Source organism: Brassica rapa, chromosome A10 (assembly GCF_000309985.2).
Source record: "Brassica rapa cultivar Chiifu-401-42 chromosome A10, CAAS_Brap_v3.01, whole genome shotgun sequence".
In the NCBI taxonomy this organism is placed as follows: Eukaryota; Viridiplantae; Streptophyta; class Magnoliopsida; order Brassicales; family Brassicaceae; genus Brassica; species Brassica rapa.
Genome location: NC_024804.2, coordinates 11,287,245 through 11,306,071, shown reverse-complemented (window position 1 = coordinate 11,306,071; position 18,827 = coordinate 11,287,245). Strand labels below are relative to the sequence as shown.

At 39.0% G+C, this 18,827-nt stretch overlaps 6 protein-coding genes across 6 annotated transcripts; 2 read left to right on the top strand and 4 right to left on the bottom strand.

Annotated features, from left to right (window-relative positions):
• Nucleotides 1–3: 3 nt before the first annotated feature.
• Nucleotides 4–2,790, top strand: LOC103845047 (THO complex subunit 3). The gene is made up of 11 exons (XM_009121876.3): nt 4–256; nt 359–454; nt 557–686; nt 926–1,017; nt 1,139–1,210; nt 1,375–1,432; nt 1,555–1,672; nt 1,748–1,834; nt 1,907–1,985; nt 2,065–2,200; nt 2,301–2,790. Exons 1-11 carry the CDS (start codon nt 194–196, stop codon nt 2,333–2,335), a joined length of 966 nt encoding a protein of 321 aa, XP_009120124.1. The 5' UTR covers nt 4–193; the 3' UTR covers nt 2,336–2,790.
• Nucleotides 2,553–3,876, bottom strand: LOC103845048. The gene is made up of 2 exons (XM_009121877.3): nt 2,867–3,876; nt 2,553–2,786 (listed from the first exon to the last, which is right to left on the bottom strand). The coding sequence occupies exon 1, from the start codon at nt 3,615–3,617 to the stop codon at nt 2,910–2,912; it is 708 nt and encodes a 235-aa protein (XP_009120125.1). The 5' UTR covers nt 3,618–3,876; the 3' UTR covers nt 2,553–2,786; nt 2,867–2,909.
• A 283-nt stretch (nt 3,877–4,159) lies between these two features.
• Nucleotides 4,160–6,484, bottom strand: LOC103845046 (transcription factor MYB80). Its single transcript, XM_009121875.3, has 3 exons — nt 6,336–6,484; nt 6,082–6,211; nt 4,160–5,691 (listed from the first exon to the last, which is right to left on the bottom strand). The coding sequence occupies exons 1-3, from the start codon at nt 6,466–6,468 to the stop codon at nt 4,992–4,994; spliced, it is 963 nt and encodes a 320-aa protein (XP_009120123.1). The 5' UTR covers nt 6,469–6,484; the 3' UTR covers nt 4,160–4,991.
• A 1,795-nt stretch (nt 6,485–8,279) lies between these two features.
• LOC103845045 lies at nt 8,280–10,891 on the top strand. Its single transcript, XM_009121874.3, has one exon. It carries the CDS (start codon nt 8,341–8,343, stop codon nt 9,316–9,318), a length of 978 nt encoding a protein of 325 aa, XP_009120122.2. The 5' UTR covers nt 8,280–8,340; the 3' UTR covers nt 9,319–10,891.
• Nucleotides 10,693–13,037, bottom strand: LOC103845044 (cytochrome c oxidase assembly protein COX15). Its single transcript, XM_009121873.3, has 7 exons — nt 12,632–13,037; nt 12,253–12,551; nt 11,932–12,157; nt 11,595–11,840; nt 11,392–11,502; nt 11,186–11,317; nt 10,693–11,099 (listed from the first exon to the last, which is right to left on the bottom strand). Exons 1-7 carry the CDS (start codon nt 12,803–12,805, stop codon nt 10,923–10,925), a joined length of 1,365 nt encoding a protein of 454 aa, XP_009120121.1. The 5' UTR covers nt 12,806–13,037; the 3' UTR covers nt 10,693–10,922.
• An 82-nt stretch (nt 13,038–13,119) lies between these two features.
• LOC103845043 (L-arabinokinase) lies at nt 13,120–18,811 on the bottom strand. The gene is made up of 29 exons (XM_009121872.3): nt 18,601–18,811; nt 18,309–18,567; nt 18,117–18,224; nt 17,958–18,026; nt 17,792–17,875; nt 17,616–17,692; nt 17,439–17,505; nt 17,309–17,366; nt 17,148–17,215; nt 17,009–17,071; nt 16,882–16,935; nt 16,689–16,791; nt 16,505–16,614; nt 16,285–16,404; nt 16,144–16,200; nt 15,932–16,083; nt 15,704–15,854; nt 15,536–15,619; nt 15,343–15,459; nt 15,139–15,272; nt 14,975–15,056; nt 14,805–14,892; nt 14,587–14,726; nt 14,424–14,500; nt 14,185–14,355; nt 13,938–14,103; nt 13,760–13,831; nt 13,488–13,691; nt 13,120–13,385 (listed from the first exon to the last, which is right to left on the bottom strand). Exons 2-29 carry the CDS (start codon nt 18,423–18,425, stop codon nt 13,260–13,262), a joined length of 2,919 nt encoding a protein of 972 aa, XP_009120120.1. The 5' UTR covers nt 18,426–18,567; nt 18,601–18,811; the 3' UTR covers nt 13,120–13,259.
• Between the last annotated feature and the right edge of the window lie 16 nt (nt 18,812–18,827).

The following is an 18,827-nucleotide window of genomic DNA, read 5'->3' as shown; positions in this document are numbered from 1 at the left end:
TACCAACATCCGGAACAGTTTACTAACAATCCGGAACGGTTTACAAAAAACTCCGGTACGGTTTAGAAAAACTAAAAATCCCGGTACATTACGAAACGCTGCGTTTAGGAAAGCGAAGCTCTCTGTAGAATACAACATCCAGTGAGCCGCGAAGGAAGGTTGAGTGGAAGGAAGAAGCAGCTGGGAATAAAAAATGGAGGAGACTATTCCTTTCAAGAATCTTCATAGCAGAGAGTATCAAGGTCACAAGAAGAAGGTCTTCTTCTATTTTTTTGTTAAATCTTCATCTATTTTTTTTTTTGTAATTAAAAAAAAAACTTACGAACCCTAGCTTTTTTTTTTTTTTTTGGATTGAAAGGTACATTCGGTGGCTTGGAACTCTAATGGGACAAAGCTTGCCTCTGGTTCTGTTGACCAAACCGCTCGTGTTTGGACCATCGAACCACACGGTCATGTAATTTCTTTGCCTTTGGTCTCCAAAGTTTGTGTCTTTATGATTTTTACATATGGAAAAAGTAATGATTTTTATTAATGGGTGTGTGGTGGGTGGATACAGAGTAAGGTTAAGGACCTTGAGCTAAAGGGACATACTGACAGTGTGGATCAGCTATGTTGGGACCCAAAACATTCAGATCTCGTTGCTACTGCCTCTGGTGATAAGAGCGTTCGTCTCTGGGATGCTCGCAGTAAGTTCATATACTCTCCCAATGTACTAGCTTTTGTCTCTGGAAAAGAATGTTAATAGGCTGGAGCTTGGTTTAGAGATCTGTGTAGTTTCTAATAGATGAGCTTTGTGACATTCACAAAATGTTTATCTTGGCTTGTACCCTTGAGTTAGATATAAGTTCCTAACAGTTATGAACTGTTTATATAGCCAGATTCCATAATTGGATCGTTGATGATATGTCTTCTTCGAGTTGTACAGGTGGAAAATGCACGCAGCAGGCAGAGCTTAGTGGGGAGAATATAAACATCACCTACAGACCTGACGGGACACATATAGCTGTTGGTAATAGGGTATTGTCTCCAGCCTCATGTCTTTACACTTGCATTATTTGCTCCTGGCTAGACTGTTTTATGCATTGCTTGATGGATCCTGTTTATATGTGCTTGTTCTTTCTCTTACTGGCCAATGTAGGACGATGAGCTTACCATTCTCGATGTTCGCAAGTTTAATAAATCCCTATACAAGCGCAAATTCTCATATGAGGTAACGTAATCTCAGAGTCTTTCTTTTTAGTCTCTTCTGTTTCTAACTCATGCGGTTAAATTCCGCCTAACTTTCTTCTTCATGTAACAATCATCTTGGGTTGTACAAGTTAATATTGGTGCGGTATGGAATTTTTCCTTAGCTTTCGTCTTCTTGTTTAACAGGTAAATGAGATTGCTTGGAACATGTCAGGAGATCTTTTCTTCTTGACTACTGGACTTGGTGAGGATTTAGATTCTGTTCTTTCCTGCACAGGCTTCCTCCCTAGCCTAGTTTTATCTGTTCTTTGAACATGAGAAAATGATCTTATTGGAATGTTACTTTCCCATTTTCTTTCTATTCAGGCACTGTTGAAGTTCTTTCATATCCACTTGAGAAAATGCAAAATGATCTTAAACCAGTTGACACTCTCACTGCCCACACAGCCGGGTGCTACTGCATTGCAATTGATCCTAAAGGAAGGTAATATATATGTTATGCACTCATTGTCTTTACCCACTGAGACACAACTGATTATATAAACCGTTGTCTTGACAGATACTTTGCTGTTGGGAGTGCTGATTCTTTAGTCAGCCTTTGGGATATGTCAGACATGCTTTGTTTGAGAACATTTACAAAACTTGAGTGAGTCTCAGCATTTGGGAGTGCAGATCCTTTGATATTTCAGATTTAGTAAATTTTGGCTCTTTCTCGCAGCTCGCCCGTCAGGACAATAAGCTTCAACCATTCAGGAGAATACATTGCTTCAGCTAGTGAGGATCTATTTATAGATATTGTAAGTTACTTGTCAGACTATTCACTACTAGTTTCTTCAATGTGAGATTAGTGTCCTCATATCTAACCATTAAAAACAGGCAAACGTCCAAACTGGACGCACGGTGCATCAAATTCCATGTCGAGCTGCCATGAACAGCGTGGAGTGGAATCCCAAATACAACTTACTTGCATATGCAGGTGATGACAAGAGTGCCAAGTATTATGGTGATGAAGGTAGGTACTCCAGCTACCTTCTGTGTCAGCAGCAACATAAACTCATTTAAATTGGCTGTAGGAAATGAACTGACAAAAAACTATTTGTATCTTTGTGCAGGTGTTTTCCGAATATTTGGTTTTGATAGCTCGTAGGGAACACAGTACACCGCATCTGGAAACAGATCTATAAGCAACTCTGCTCGGGCACTTGGTGAATTGGAAACAGTTTATGTACTACTACTAAACATGTGTTAACAGTATCAATATTTTCACATGGGGATGATTGCAGTTGTAATTTTATATGAATCTGTCATTTTATTTGCTGCAAAAATGGGATACTATTACTATACACAAGCTGTGCTCTTTATTATAGAAAAACAAATAAAAGAATGAAACTTTATAGAATTCTGATTCAAAGTTACATATCTATCTAGCGTCAGACATATGATCTCTACTATGCGTGAGAGCGTATGGCTGCTCAAAAGTTACAGGTTGTTCTTGGACCCCTGTGATTTGACAGCAACTCTCCCAAGCTAAGTAAGATCGGACCAAAAGGCTTCATTCATCCCCACAATGGAGGCTGAAGAAAGAATGTACTAGAATCCTGAGAAATAACAACACAGTTATCACTGAGAGTCCAGATATTTGACTGAAGTACAAAAGCAGACGATTTGCTTAGCTTACCGGAACAAAAAAAAGAAAAAAGAATAGGAAGGTTTTGTCTGATTCAAAATCCGCAGAGGATGAACTTGGAGACGGGGAAGAACAACCCTGCAAAGCAAAGAAGAAGAATGGTGATCAAATACTGAGAGAACCAAGTAACAGGCTTCCACTTGATCTCAACGCTCGAGCTCTTCATCCTCTTCCCACTCATCGGCTCCTTGGACAGATCAAAGCTCGACCCTTTCATCCTCAGCTCCAACACACACCGCGTCAGCGTCCTGTTATCGTTCCTCTCCCTGTGAACTCCTCTGGAAACTTTCCAGAACAAGAACAGCTTGGCCTGGACCAGAAACACCAGAACCAGCGAGGTGGCTAGCGACAATGCAGAAGGTATCCACCACTTCTTGCAGACAGCATTGGTCACGTCATCATCGTCACCAGGGCAGGAAGAAGAGTAGAGGATGGTGAAGAAGAAGCCGTGGAATATGAGGAAGAAGCAGCAGAGCTGAAAGATCTCTCTTTTGATTGACTCGAGCCTTGATTCTTTGCGGAGGACGCGGCGGCAGAAGAGATCTTCTTCTCTTTGCCATAGCTTCAGAAGCAAGAGATGGCCTGGAGACTCTGAGATCTCAGACAACGGATGCTGTTGAATCACTTTGAGTATTCCCGGAGTTGGGACCGTGACCAACTGTTGTTGTTGTTGTTGTTGCTTCTCTTTGTGCTCTTCGTCTACAGGAATCTCGACTATGTGAGAATCTTTAGTTCCAGCCATACCAAACAAAAGATTGATACTTTATAAGGAAACAAAGATCCAGAAATGGAAAGCAACGAGAGTTTATGAAAAACAAATTGGAATGAAGAAGAAACAGAGATCGAAAATGGAATCTAAAGAGTAAGAAGAGATGATTTGTTTTTGTGTGTTGATAAGGTTGCCTATTTTGTGAAGCTCAGGTATTTAAATTGTTGTTCCTTAACGGCTATATGTACAACGGTCTGATCCTCTACGTTTTGCGGTTACTGTTCCGATACTTTTTCCCACTCTAACGGCTATATTTTCTTTCCCAGCGTTACTGACCAATACGTCGTGTTGACAAAAAAAAAATACCAAACGTGGGCCTTTAGTGGGCCAAATGTTTTGCAATGTGCTTTTTAATTTAAATCGACCCAGACTCAGTTATCAGTGGAATTGAGTCTTTGCCTGATGATTGGTTGCCTATTTACAGTCAAAACTAAAAACGGGCTATGCAAACATTTCATAATCAGGTTTGGAACAATTGGTTCCCCAATTTCACAAATAGTGTTATTTTCACACTTTTTTCTTGTTACCTAAAGAATAATATTTAAGCATTTTAATGCAGTTTATATTTATTAAAGTTTAATATTAATTAATTACAACATGCATTAATCTTATAAATAATTTTGGTTATCTCAAATACTATTTATTAAATAAATATAGTTAATAAGAATATAAATACATTTTAAAGACATGAAATTTTTTAAATAACATTTTTGAAATAGATGGAGTATTGTTCAAGCATCATCAGATGATTCATATATACATTTTTGGATGATTTGGTGGCTGGATTAAGACATATCAGACACTTAAAATTTGAAAACTTTTTGTTGCACATATCATCAACAGTTTGAATATTAGTGTAACTCCATGGTCGTCCACGGTTAATGGGCTTTCCACGTCCATTCACTTTGTCTTTGTCTGTATGCCCATTCTGTGTAACAGAGGGGCATTAATTTTTAAATACTCAAAAGTCTTGTTTACTGATCCTACAATCACTACATGATTTTTTTACGTGTTTTATCCTCACTTGCATCATATTGCGAATCACTTCCCGACGGATCATCATCCTTTCAGTACTACACCTCAAGCACGTTTAATTTTGATGTTCTAAACGGATACATGACATACGTACCCAAAACAATTATTTTAAGCATTTCCAAATACCACAAACCGGAATATTGCAATTAGATTCTCGAAGATGGAAATATTATAAAAGAAATTATGTATTTACAATTTTTCATTACTAGATAAATTTTTTATAGAAAGCAAAAAACTTATTTAATCTTTGAAAACAGATAACACCTAATCAGTTATAACCAAATGTTAACTACCAATGTGATCCAAAATGAATCAAACCACATGATTAATGAGATCATCAGCTTGTAAATCCCACAAGACATTGTCCACATTAAACACATGATGTTGATGTTGATCATGCTGGCTCCTCATCATCAACATTCCATCTCCTCTTCCTCCTTGAGATCCATTCTCCTCTTGGTCCACCACTTCTCCCTTCAATTTCCTCCTCTCTTCCTCCTCCGCTGCCGCAGTTTCAGCCACCGCTGTACGTATTCCACCGTGACCCCTCCACGCCGCAACCGCAGGAGACGCAGCTCCATCATTTTTGTCTTCATTCCCAAACGATGACGAAGAAGATCCATAGGAGAATCCATTCCCCATGTCCCATAGCTTCATTATCCCATTACCATTCTCCAAACCATCCATTTTCATCTTACCAGCTTCGTTATCAACGGTTCGGTTAAAGTTGTTAGGGTTAGGGCTGGAGAAGTTGATTTGGTTTAGGTCAACACGTTTCTTGGTGAGCAAGTGAAGCATCTCGTCCTTGAAACATCCGAGGGCAGCTTCAGCGAGGTGTGAGACTTGAGGAGGATTGAGTGTAGTGGTTATCTCTGCCATTAGATGCGAGAAAGGCTTGTGGGTTACGGGATCTATTCCGATTCCCGACAACTTCTTCTTCAGCTTTGTGTTCCAATAATTTTTCACATCGTTGTCTGTTCGACCAGGAAGCTGGGCCGCAATCAACGACCACCTGAACCATATAGGTCAAAAGAAAATTAAAATAAGGTTGATGTCTTATTCAGTTCTTGCTAACTATTGCTCGTTGGAAAATAAATCCAACGATCAGCTATATTTCAAAACTTATGAAGAAACTTCTCGCAATATTAGAAATCTAGAGTTAGACCTGGTATATAAAGCAAGGCTTACGTCTTATTCTGTTTCTTGTTTCCCAAGAAACTTGTGGACAAATGATATAATCAAAATCCAAAACAAAATAAGAACAAACCCCGCCATGTTTGAGTCTATCTGTAACTTTCTTAAATATATCCCAAAGAAATGGATTCAAGAAAATTGAACGTATGAAAAGTTTGAAGGCCGGCCCGTAATGAGGTATGGTACATAACATATAAAGAAGTCATACCGGTTACCAAGAACAGAGTGAAACTTGACGATGATATGTTCTTCAGCCTCAGAAAATTGACCATGTTTCAGGTCAGGACGCAAATAGTTTGTCCACCGTAGTCTACAACTCTTTCCACATCTCTGCAATCCTATATATAACAACCAGGTTTCACCGATCCATTAATACACGCTCAAACAAATTAGACCACATCATTATATTACTAGACTAAAGAAATAATATTTTAGAAAAAAGCTAGTGTAAATTAAATATACCAGCGTTTTTAGGGATGAGACGCCAATTACGAGTACCATGTTGAGCAATGTAAGAAGCCAGTTTGTTGTCTTCTTCAGGAGTCCATTGCCCTCTCTTCACATTCTCCTTTTCACAGCATGGAATCCTACCCATTCTTTCTTTCTAGTTTTTATCTCTCGATCGGTCTCTCTTTAATTAATTTACTGATCACAAGAAAGAAAAAAGAGATAAATCAAAGATTGCCTAAAAGAATTAAAACTGCCAAACTTTAATTTCTTTGTTTTCTTGTAATCGTGGCTTTTAAATTGTAAAGGAAGAAAGAAAATGTATGTATATATATAATATACAAAAATTGAAACGATGAAAGTAGCATCAAATGTGCATGAAGTGATTAAACTCTGTAAAGAATTCAACGCTACAGAGCGTGTGATTCCCTTTGGCAGGTAGCTCACCCACTCTACGCTTGGTCAACTCCTTGTATATCCATTTTCATCATTCTTTTTTTCATATTGTATTTATCGAATTTCACCCAAACATAAATAAATTATTCTGTCAAATATTATCTACGCAAACAATAAGTTTTGGCAGTATAACATTAGGGGTTGAATCATATATATAAATTGAGATATTATAGGTTTATATAATTGTTAGACTGGAGTTTTTTTTTTTGGCAAAGTATTACACTCGAGTTTATGATGCATATTCTTTTTTGTAAGGAAATATCTTGGTGACGCATGGAAAATGTCTGGAGGGCGTACGTGTGCATTCATGGAAACACAGAGAGAATCTTTACAAGTACCGTTTCTTGTCTCTTTCGCGCACGAACGCATTTACGTTTGAGACTTCCGAGTCAATTATAGGACCCCCACGTGAGTCGAATTTTTTCCGTAAATATGTAGTAGCATCCAAAATACATAACTATTAGTAATATATAGATATTCTTTTTTTTTCTCTGTACAAATCCTACGTTTTGATTTGTTGTTAGTTCCATGACAGGATCGCTCCTATTTTATAGGATATATAGGAGACTTTTTAAAGAAATATTATCTTCCTCTCACAAGAGATGCTTGTAGACTTGTAGTGAGCACAAAAATTGTCACGAAACATCTAGATCAACAATTTCTCTGAGAAAAAACATCTAGATGAACTTGTACCAAGACTTACATAGTTACATTCAAGGCTTCAAGCTATTCAAAATTTATAATGCTTCCATCACTTTGGATGCAATGGTATGTTCAAATTTCTTCATTTGTTTTTGCTTACATATTTTACAAACTACATTAATTACACTAATTTTCTTATATGTGTGACAGGTGAATGAAGAAATCAAAAGTGATGTGGATAAAAAAATGCATGTTTATTAGAAAGCTAAGAATGAGGTAAAAGAAAAATTGCATCACAAAGAGATCAACTGCATGGATCCTAGGATCACCGTTGCATATAGCAAACATCATAGAGTACTTATCAAAAAGATAAAAAGCTTCTTAGAATTACACTGCAAGATGGTTGTCTTGTTTAAACATAACTTTTTCTTCATGTAAACTAATTTAAAAAACGTTTCTTGTTTTAGGTATTCAACACATCTCTTGTGGTGAAATTTGCTTAGTCAATGGATGCAGAATAATATTACTTATTAATTTCATAAACGTTTGGGGAAACCCCTTAGAAGTTTCTGGTAAATACTAGTATTTGTGTTATTTTGAAATCGAGTATCTTTGTTATTTATCTACTTGTTCAATTTTTTTTTCTAATTATTATGTAATACTGATTACAAATTACGTTTTTTGAAAGAAACTATATGGGCAAATGTAAAAGTATCCGTAGAAACTAAAATAGAGGATAGCTACGAAATATAGAGAGATAATCAGTGGTAAACAGAAAGCTATATATAACCGCAACTAGTAACTAACTGAAAAATCAACTCTATTAACATCAGCCGCGCGCTCTTCTTCATCTTCCTTTTCTTCGCTTCATCCCCAAGAAACAACAACCACTTCTTCTTCCTTCTTTCGATTAAGTTTCATTATGGCCGCTGGTGATTATTTTCGGATCAGAGACGACCTGATGGGAGCAGGAGACGAGCTGATGCTCTTACGTTATCTGAAGCCGATGATCGACGACGGAGCATCCTGGCCTCAACACTTCACCGAAGACGCAGACGTGTTCAACAAGAATCCAAGCAAGGAATTCAATCCTGAGAACACAGTCTTCGTGATCGTTAATCCTCGAACAGAGGCATGTGGTAAAACCGATGGATGTGAGTATGGTAGCTGGAGGATCATGGCACGTGACAAACTGATCAAGAACGAGGTGACCGGGAAGCTTCTAGGGTTCAAGAAGATTCTCAAGTTCTGCGTAGAGAAGACGAAGAGAGGCAGAGAGTACAAGAGAAGCTGGGTCATGGAAGAGTTCAGGCTTCTGAACCCTAAGCAAGATCACGTGATTTGCAAGATTCGTCTTTTGTTCCACGCCGAAATAGGTTTCTTGCTATCCAAGCATTTCTCCTATTCGTCTGGTCCGCTTCCTGCAACACAGTCATTGCCAGCTTATGGATACGGTTTGCCTGACCCAGAATACGAGGGTGCATATTATCTTCGGAGCTTGATCGATCATGAAAACGAATGGCCTAGCTACGTTGCCAACGACGTGTTCTGCATGCATCCATCGGCGCTTGTGGATCCTCATCGAGATCAGATGTTTGCAGAATCAGGAATCTGCATCTTCACTAACCGGACAGAGGCTTGTGGTTATACCGATGGGTGTGATGGAGGTTGCTGGAGGACCATGGAGGGTGATAAACCCATCGCTTCGATCATGGAGGGTGAGACTTTTGGTTACAGGAGGGTTTTCAAGTTCTGCGAAGCGGATGGTACAGCCAAATACTCCTATACTGATCCCTACGGAGAAGTTGTGTTTCTGACTTGGATTATGGAGGAGTATAGGCTTGCCGACGAGGAGATGAAGGATAAAGTGTTGTGCGTTATCAAGCTTCTTCCGAGGTAAATATTCATTGATCATTGATTCAGGAGTCTCTGTGTGTGTGTTTCTTCTCCCTCTGTATTCTAACTATGATATAGTTTCTTAATTCTCTAGCTATTCAATTTGGTTTAGACACTTGTGGTTCCAATTTCTTTTACACACAAGAACGCTAATAGCATAAAGGCAACAATATTAACAGCATCGTCACATAGATTTGTTCTTTTACACACAATTGAGAACAATATTAGCAGCATCCTCACATAGATTTTGTCTTCTAAATTTTCACAAAACTATAAGAACTAAGGCAGACACCAGTAACGTACCTTGTGAAGTAACCCTGTTCAGACGATGCAAGGCCACTCACTCTATTAAATATAGATCCTTCGCCAAACAACACCTTCTCTGACATAATCACAACACCTTCCCTTTTCTTTCTTTTGTTATCATCTTCTTAACTCTCGTTTCTTCTATAGTTGTAGTGAGCTACTTGTCTGAATTACTATAACAAACATATCCTATGACCAAACAATGATGCTGCAACATGGTGAGGGTTTGTACAAGAGTCAGTTCCCGGGAGAAGCTCAATAACTGACGCTATAAAGCTCAATATCTCGGCAGAAAAGAAACAATCCATAGGTAACAAAGCGCTTGTTTATCTCACATTAATCCCTCATTGTTTTTTTCTTTTCCGATGCGATTCATCCTCTGCTCGACGACTGCTAGGTTCGTAGTTTGAGATTCCCAATTCGGTGGTTAAACCTAATAGATGGTTTACACAAACAAGAAGAAAAGACGACAAAACTTCTTTCATAAAATTGAACTTTTATCAAATATATAGGTGTATTATTTATTCACCATATTCTCCAAAGTCTCATGAATCATGAGAAAGAAGGGAACAAATAGAAACAGAAGCACCTCCGACTTGTACCGCAAGTAGCGTCTCCCACCCATAATCAATCTCTTTTACTACCGAATCAATCATCGTTCTTGGTTCCAACGGAGAAACGATAACAAACAACGTGGCTAACACTCATCAGACCAAGAAGCGGTCCGACCACTGCCACGGCTGCTACGGTTGCAAACACAACCAAACAACCAGTCGATTTCTCTCCATCGGTTATGGCTATAGCACAGGTCTCAAGTTAGGAGGACTTGAGAGCTTTATAGCATGGCTATATAGAAAGGAAGATGGTGGGCTAATGACACGTGGATGCTAATAAGATACAACTTTATGATACGTTTAATCTTGTAAAAACCCCAAACGCAAAAAAAAACTTTATCCACAAACCACAAGGCTTACGGATTTGAACTGGACTGAAGTTACCGAAACAGATCTCACCCAACACCGAACACAAATGTAGATATGAACCGATTTAGTACGAAAAGATCGCAAACTTAAACAAAACTGAATTTAAAAAAAAAACAATAAAAGCACTCAGAATTCATATGAAACTTTTGTTATTTGTTTCCCTACTTTATTTTTTCCAAACCAAGGATTGATAATACAACATAATTGACCAAGGATTCGATGAAAACTTGATAGCATAATTATCACGTAAATAAAAGAATCGTTCTCCTTCTTTTAGTAAATGAGAAAGAAAAAAAGGAATGATTTTGGTGAATAGAGCTTAGCTGAAATTTGACTTAGCGACTTGTGGAAGAGATTTGAGAAGAGAAGGCGATGGCCTCCGAAGAGTGTGATTGAGAAGCAACATCAAAGTGAGAAGTGTTAAAGCTCCTGCTTGGTGTGCACTTCCTAGTGAAACTGGAACATAACTCAGAAGAGTTGATACACCTAACGTCACCTGCAACAACAAAAACCTCCTCAATGATTTTGATTCTAGTTTCCACTAATATTCAAAGTTATTGTTGAGGGAAAAGATTGATTCACCTGAACAGCAGTCATTCCGACAGTGCTTCCAATCAAAGCCTTAACAGCTGGATGTATGTCTAGCTTCCTTGTGAACCACCACATTGTTCCAATCGCGAGCAGTGTAGTGGTCGCCAGAAGGCGATGATCGAGCTGAAAATAAGTAACAGTTTCAGTCTTTTTTTAAGAACTCGTGAAGCAATAAAAGCGTTGTTCCAATGGTGTACCTGAACAGTTGCTGTGTTCTCAAAAAAGTTGCGTATAAGTGGTTTCATCTCAAATATACCATCTGGGATCCATGTATCACCCATTTTCGGGAACGTGTTAAATGCACGACCCTACAAGTCACAAGCAAAGAGACACAAATAATCAAGAGTTCTTTATGTAACACAAAAAAAAAGAAGCGTAGATCCAATTTTAGTTAACTTACAGCATCATTTCCAGCAACAAAGGCTCCAGAGATGGCAGTGATACCAACAATGAAGCTTACTGGTAATGCAAGCCTCTTCACTTTAGCTGCTCCCCGAACCCAAGCCAGTGACTCAGCCGGTGGTTCAGGCATAACAACAGAGAGAGCGGTCCAGAAAAGTCCACAATATATGGCGAAAGCTGAGGTTAAGTGAGCTGCAAGACGGTATGGGCTTACCCTCGGCTGAGAATACTCAGACGGCGGCTCCTACAGGTCCAAAACGATCACTGGTTACACAACATTCTGAAGGTAAACAACATCCAAAACAAAGATGATCTTCTCTTCAACAAAACTTTACCTCTAAGCCACTTTTAACCATCCACCAACCAATGAAACCTTGACCAGCACCAAGTGCAAACAAACCAGAGAGCTGAACTCCAAGACGTAGAGTAATATAGCCTTTACGCAAGAAATAAGAAAACGGCAAAGCAAACATGATTCCCAACCCTCTTCCCCACATACGATGAGCATACTCCATCCAATAAATGAACTTGAAATCCTCAAGATTCATGCCTTTGTTCACACTGCCACAAAAAAAACACACCATCCCCAAACCACAACATCACACTCAAGATCAAGAGTTCGTTTTAAAGACAAGGAAATGAAAATGTTTACTGACCGTTTATATTCAGGTGACTGTTTATATTTCTCAAACTCCTTAGCCCAAGCTTCGTCTGACAGAGGAGGGAACTCGCCGGTGAACTTCCAATCAGTCATGGATAAACCGGACCGAGTTAACCGGGTTACACCGCCTAGTACCACCATGCTGAACACCCAAGCTGCTGAACCGAAAAGCCATGTTCCAACCCATTTCCGAGCTTGGGGTCCTCCGGTGACAAGCAGCTTCAAACCCTCTTTACCTTCTGAGCTACTCGCCGCTAAAGTTGACATCTTTCTGAAAGTTGGAGCCTTTTGACCCTACACACAATCGTAATCTTGGTCAATCCAAGTAATCTCAGCTGAAAATGTGATTGATCAAATAGAAGAAAGGAGATTACTTTGAGCAGAGATCGCAAGCCATTGAAGGAGTTTCCAGCTAGAGGAGAAGACGAAGCGGAGTTTACAGTAGTTGAAGATGTGAAAGCGCGATGAGACGAAGACGTGGATCCTCTAGCGATTCCATAAATCGATTCCTTGTTCCTCTTCAGAACAGATCCAACCGCACGAAGCATTTCTCTCTCTCTCTCTCTCTCTCTCTCTCTAGGGTTTAAGCAAGGTTTTTGGTTCAGAGAACGGCAAAGGGATCTCCTTTCTGCAATTCCGACCCGGTTCGGATCTGTTCCGGGTTCAAGTTTTGCTGTTGTGGCTCTTCCGTAGACACTAACAATTGTCGAACAAGAAAAACCAGACGGTGTTTGACGGCAAGCATGAAACGGCACGGTGTTTAGAACGAAAACTGGAAAACTGTATACATAGTTCCAATAGCTCTCGACTTTGGTATATCTTTGCTTGTGATTCAACACATTGTGTGGTCTGTCCTTTTATCTAACAAAGGCGTTTTTAATAGTGTTTCTGAATGAACTTTTATGAAAAACGATAGGACCAGAGTTCTTGAATTTTATTTTAGTTACCAACAATGACACAATATATAGACTTTAAAGCAGAAAATAAGGAGAAAAATGTTAATTAAGTAGAAGGAGGAGGAGCAGAGTTCTTGCGTATCTTGAGATATCCAAACTTGCCAGCTCCAGGAGATGATCCTTCAAACACATACGGCATAAACCCTGTTGCTTCCTTGTACTTTCTCTGTATCTGCTTAACCACCATCATCACATTATTAACATCTTTAATATTATCTATTATTATTAATTTCTAGCTCAAGAATCATCTATTAAAGTTTTTGATTATGTTGACCTCAAGAATCTGTTCACTGCTTCTCAAACTGCTCCTTCCAATAACGCAGACTGTTCCTCCGCTACCACCTCCTGTGATCTTGGCCCCATAGAGTGTCCCGTTCTCGGTTTTGGAGTGCTTCAACTTCTCCATTTTCTGTACTAGTCTCACTAATCTGTCTGTACCATCAGAGCCAAGCCCACACGCGCTGTAGCTATCATGGCACTGCCAAGTAAACACACGGTTAATGACTTTATGGATCATAAGAGACAATTATGAAAGATATGATTCACCTGGTACATAAGCTCCCCAAGACCAATGACCTGTTCTTCTGAAGGAGTTGCTGTCAACAATGCTTTGAAAGCCTAAGAAAAAAGATAAAAGACAAAAAAACATATCATTCTTCTTATTACACAACTCAACAACAACAAAAAGGTTTTTGATTATATATTACAGTTAGATTAAACTCACCTGGACACGGAAGTTCTCATAAATTGGATGTTTAGTCGGCGCCATTATGTGGTAAGTACCTTTTCTATCAATGGTTGTGACAGAATCACCATGATCACCATACTTTTCCATGAATTCTTCTCCTGTGATAGACTGTGGGAGCTTACTTGCGAATAGAGCTTGAAATCTGCAACAGAAACAAAAGAACTCATTATCATCATCCAATTCAATTGGGTAGACACAAATGATGGATTTAGTCAGTAAGTACCTATGAGGTGAAAGGTTACATAAGTAATCCAAAGAAGCATCGTATTCAATCAACTCCGAGCTCTTCTCTTCAGCCTCTCCTGAGTTGGTTTCAGAAGATGCAAAAGATCTTATCATAGTTTTGCCAATAAAAGCTCCTATCCTCACAGAACCATAGTCTGAACCACCAACACTGCAGAGAAGAAACTAATTGTGTTCAGAACAAAATGTTTGGACTCGAATGAATAGTATACACAGCACCTGTGTCGTATTCCAGAATCGATCCCCCAAAACCGAACGTGAGAAGGTATTTCAACAAGTCCTAGTATCTCAGCAGGCTGCAGTTGAATAGAAATTAACACAGTTATTACTCGAAAAATCGAGGTTTTTATGGGAATGAAGAGAGAGGAGAATTAATAAGTACCTGACAGATCATAGCAAGAAGCTTGTTAGCTTCTCCACAAGCAGAAGCCATTTGATCCATCACTCCACAAGGTGCTCCAACAACATAATTCTCCACCTTTTGGCAAAGCAAAGCCACATCTCGCGGCGATATCTCAAGACCTGAAAAAATTCAGCTCAAGGCCTCAAAAACGAATGATCAACTTACTCGTTAGTCGTTGTGGAGAATCTTGTACTAACCATGAGCAGCAGCTATAGCAGACATGGTAGAAACTTCAACTGATGCAGAGGAAGATACTCCTTTGCCTTCAGGAACCGTTGAAGAAACCTGAAAAAAACGTATTAGATCTGTTGTTAAGACTAGTAGATACATTGCATATAGTACATGAAACTCAGTAATGTTCTGTTACCAGTATGCTAATACTATCTTCAAAACGAACGTTCATCTCTCTCATTAGTACCAGAATTGTACCTGCAACATAGGCTGCCCACCTAGAAAAATGGACTCCACTAAATAAATATATATCATAAAGCTTATGATGGTTTATAAGTATCTGAGAAAAGATGAACCAACTTCTGAGATGGATCCTTGGAGAAGTACTGGTAGGCTTTCTCATAGGATATTGGTTTCCCATCTTCTTCCACAAAATCAGACAAGTCCATATCAAAAGTTGGTCCTCTGTTGCTCAACTCTGATCCAAATGAAACCTGGAAGTTTCAGAAACAAGTGTTAGAGAAATGAAAGGCAATGTAGTGTCAGAGGAAAACCAGAACATACAATTTCAAGTATGGGAGTGTCTCTTGAATGATGTCGTGCTTCGGCGTGCTTCCAGAGTTTCTGTTTGCTAGGATGATTCCTCTGGACAGCTGCATGGCAAGCCTCTCTCGTTGGCATCTAACCAATAAACACCAACAAAAACACTTCTGTTATAGATGAATCTAAAACTGGTCTTGATGAAGAAAGAACTAACCAGCAAGACAAGACTTCCAGAGTAATCAGCAATGCCTCCCATTACATCAAGTCTACCAGGTGCTCTCGCCACAACAATATCCTCCTGAACGGTCACACACAAACTTCATTTTTGGTCCTCAAACATACACAAACTTCACTGAATCCAAATAATGGAAAACAAACAAACCTCCCAGTTGAAAAGTGCAGCTGCTGCTAAATGCTCCCTTTCTTGATGATGGCCTCCTATTTTAGCTAACGTCGCCAAACTATCCAAGAAGCTGACTGTATCTATAAGGCCATGGTGATCTCCATGAAGAATCTCAAAGCCTTCTACAAATCTGTTAAATAAAAACACATATAGGAGGTGAATCCAAAGATTCAAACTAAAGATTCAAAGTCCATAAGGAACACACACTTGGAGGATTTATGAGTCTGATCAACAAGAGGAGTTCCAGCTTCGTCTCCAGTGACTTGATACCATTCTGGAACTGAAAGATCTCTCCCTGGAGCTCTCTGTAGCTGGAAGCCTAGTATTATTGCATCCTGGAGTCTCCTTGCCCCGCTAAGCTACATTATCAATGTTTCTATTAGGTAAATACTTAACATGTTCTTGCTTGTATTACTCACATTGAGCTTAGAACGTTTCTTCCCCATAGCTGTGTCCTGCAGTATTTTAGCAGCCACCTGGATTCAGAAACGAGCAGCAGCTATTAAATCATCAACAAGGGGGAAGTTGTCATGTACTATGAAAGAGTTTGCATGGTCTACCTCGCCACCATCAATTCCTCCGTCGTAACACGGTTTCAATGTAACAGCACGCTCAAGATAAGGCGCCCAGCATCCAGCAAGAAGATCTCTTCTGATCATTTCAACACCTCCTTGGTAATACTTTCATACATTAAAAAAAAAAAAGAATTCTCAAGAGAAAGCAAGAATAACATATATGAAGATCAACTTTGTGTGTATATATATATGCTCTGTCACCCACCTCAAGCATCTTTCTCAAGAATGGTTCTTCATTGAAGTAATCCCTTCGCACAAAAATGAAAGGTAACTTGCATGCAAGTGCTTCACTCACAGTTCCATATCCAATTTTTCCTGAAGTTGTTTAGTAAGTTAGCACAATATTATTACGGTGAAAGACTCAGAGATAAAAGAGGAACAGGTGATACCGAGCATGCAGTCTGAAGCAGCAATCACATCAGGAGTGTAAACATCTTTTGGAAGTCCTATGAAATTTGGAGGAAGCTCCTGCTTCGCAGAAGCGCCACAGACCTATATATATATATTGCAGGGAAACTTTCATATGATCATCTTTTAAAATCAATCAACTAGGAAAAGTAACATAAACTCAGATATTAGTACCAGGCACATCCAACCAGCTGGGAGATATTCTTCCTTCAGTTTCCAACCAGTGGGCTGCAAATTTACATCAGCAATATAAGAAAACTTTGCATTTTGAGGTTGAAAAGCTATAGGAGAATATGCTTACTTGACCACCAAAGTTAAAGATGAGTAGTTTCACATTGTCTGGAACTCCAAGCTCTCTCCTAACCTGTAATAGAAAAATTGGTTAACTAAGACAAAGTCTATTACTAAGAAAACTGAAAGAAAGTGTTTTTAAGTCAAACCTCTTCTCTAGATTTATGCAATGGTCTGACAACAAGGGGAATGTCAATGACATCATGGAAAGCAGGCACTGTAGAAGATCATAAATAGCAGGTTTGTTTTGGTATTATATCATAAACGAAAACTTTTATGTGTTGCCTCCAAGTCTCCAACAAGAACTTACTAGGACAGTGTCCAGGTAGGCGAATCAGAAACTCGCAGTGCGAATAATCCTCAGCTATCTGTAGTAGTAATTACCATTTAGAAGCTGATAGAATATGACATATAAGCTCACAAATCAGTTGAGATATTACCTGCCAAACAATGGATTGGTGATGATGTCCAGCTGCCATAACATATTCCGCATATATAAAGTCCCAACTGCAGTAATTACATAACTTTTTATGAGATTTGAGATGTATGCAAATGATATACCACAGAACTTAAGTCATCTACTAGTAAATCAGTCAGGTCAGATAACTTCACAGTACCTGAAGTTGGTGAGGCAAACAGAGCGGATTCCGGCATTTGCTGCAGCACGGCAAGCGATGGGGACAACATCTGAGACCTGTTTTCACAATATCTCTTTGTTGTGATCCTTTTTGAAGCCACACTCACACTCAGAAATATACAACAATGAATGCGTCATTATTTGGGAAGTACGTACCACAAGGTTGGCTTTGATTGACTTTAACCACTCAACCTCTGTGGCTAAGATAGAGTCACGAGGTTCAACCGCAATCTCGCAATACTGCAAATTTGAGGAAAAGAAAGAATCGATGCAGCTAAGAAGCTAAGTTAGAAGAAGGAAGATATATCTGAATGGAAGAGACCTTCTCCAAGGAAGCACGACGATCAACGGTTAAAGCATCAGATTGTACAGATCCACTGTCCAATAGTACCTAGTCATCACCTCCAATAATAACATTTGCTTAAAAGAGAGTGGAGATTAATCTTCTGAAACCCAATTATATGAAAAAAAGGAAATATACATGTCGGATAAAGAGATTTGGAGAGTGAATCTCAGTGGTGAAAACAAACTCTGGAGCAGCCGAGACAACATGAACTCGATGTCCAGACGAGATCAGATGCCGAACCACCTACGTCAGTTACATGAATAGAGAGATTCATTTAGAGGCTCTAAAATGTTTTGATCTCGTTCGTGCAAGAGTGAGAGATCTAACCTCAACGACTCGAGTGGCGTGGCCAAAGCCATGACCAGTAACGTAGTAGGCGAAAACCAAAGAAGGCTGAGATGAATCAGACTCAGACATTGGAGCTGTTTGAAGCAGAGTGGGCATTGCAATACTGTATGTTAAATTGATATGATTCTTTTACTTTTTGATTTTTAAAAGAAAATGGTAAAAAGGTTTTTGTTGTTTAGCCGTAAACGGAGAGATCGAGGAGATGAGAAGATAAAGCGAAATGGATTTTCGGAGAGAGAGAGAGAGAGAGAGAGAGAGAGAGAGAGAGTAGTAGTAAGCCTTACATAAGCTAAATCTGGAGTCCGCCGATCTATTCTAACAACCTATCTCTTCTAACTCCCCTCTTACGTGTTGCAGGGGGAAGCTGTATTCTTCTTTTTTTTCACTTTAACAAACTAATAAAAACACTAGCTTCCAAATTGTATTTATTATATTTCTATTTTTAGAAGTTTCAGAAATAATTTCTTTATATATTTGTTATATTTAATGATTTGCTTC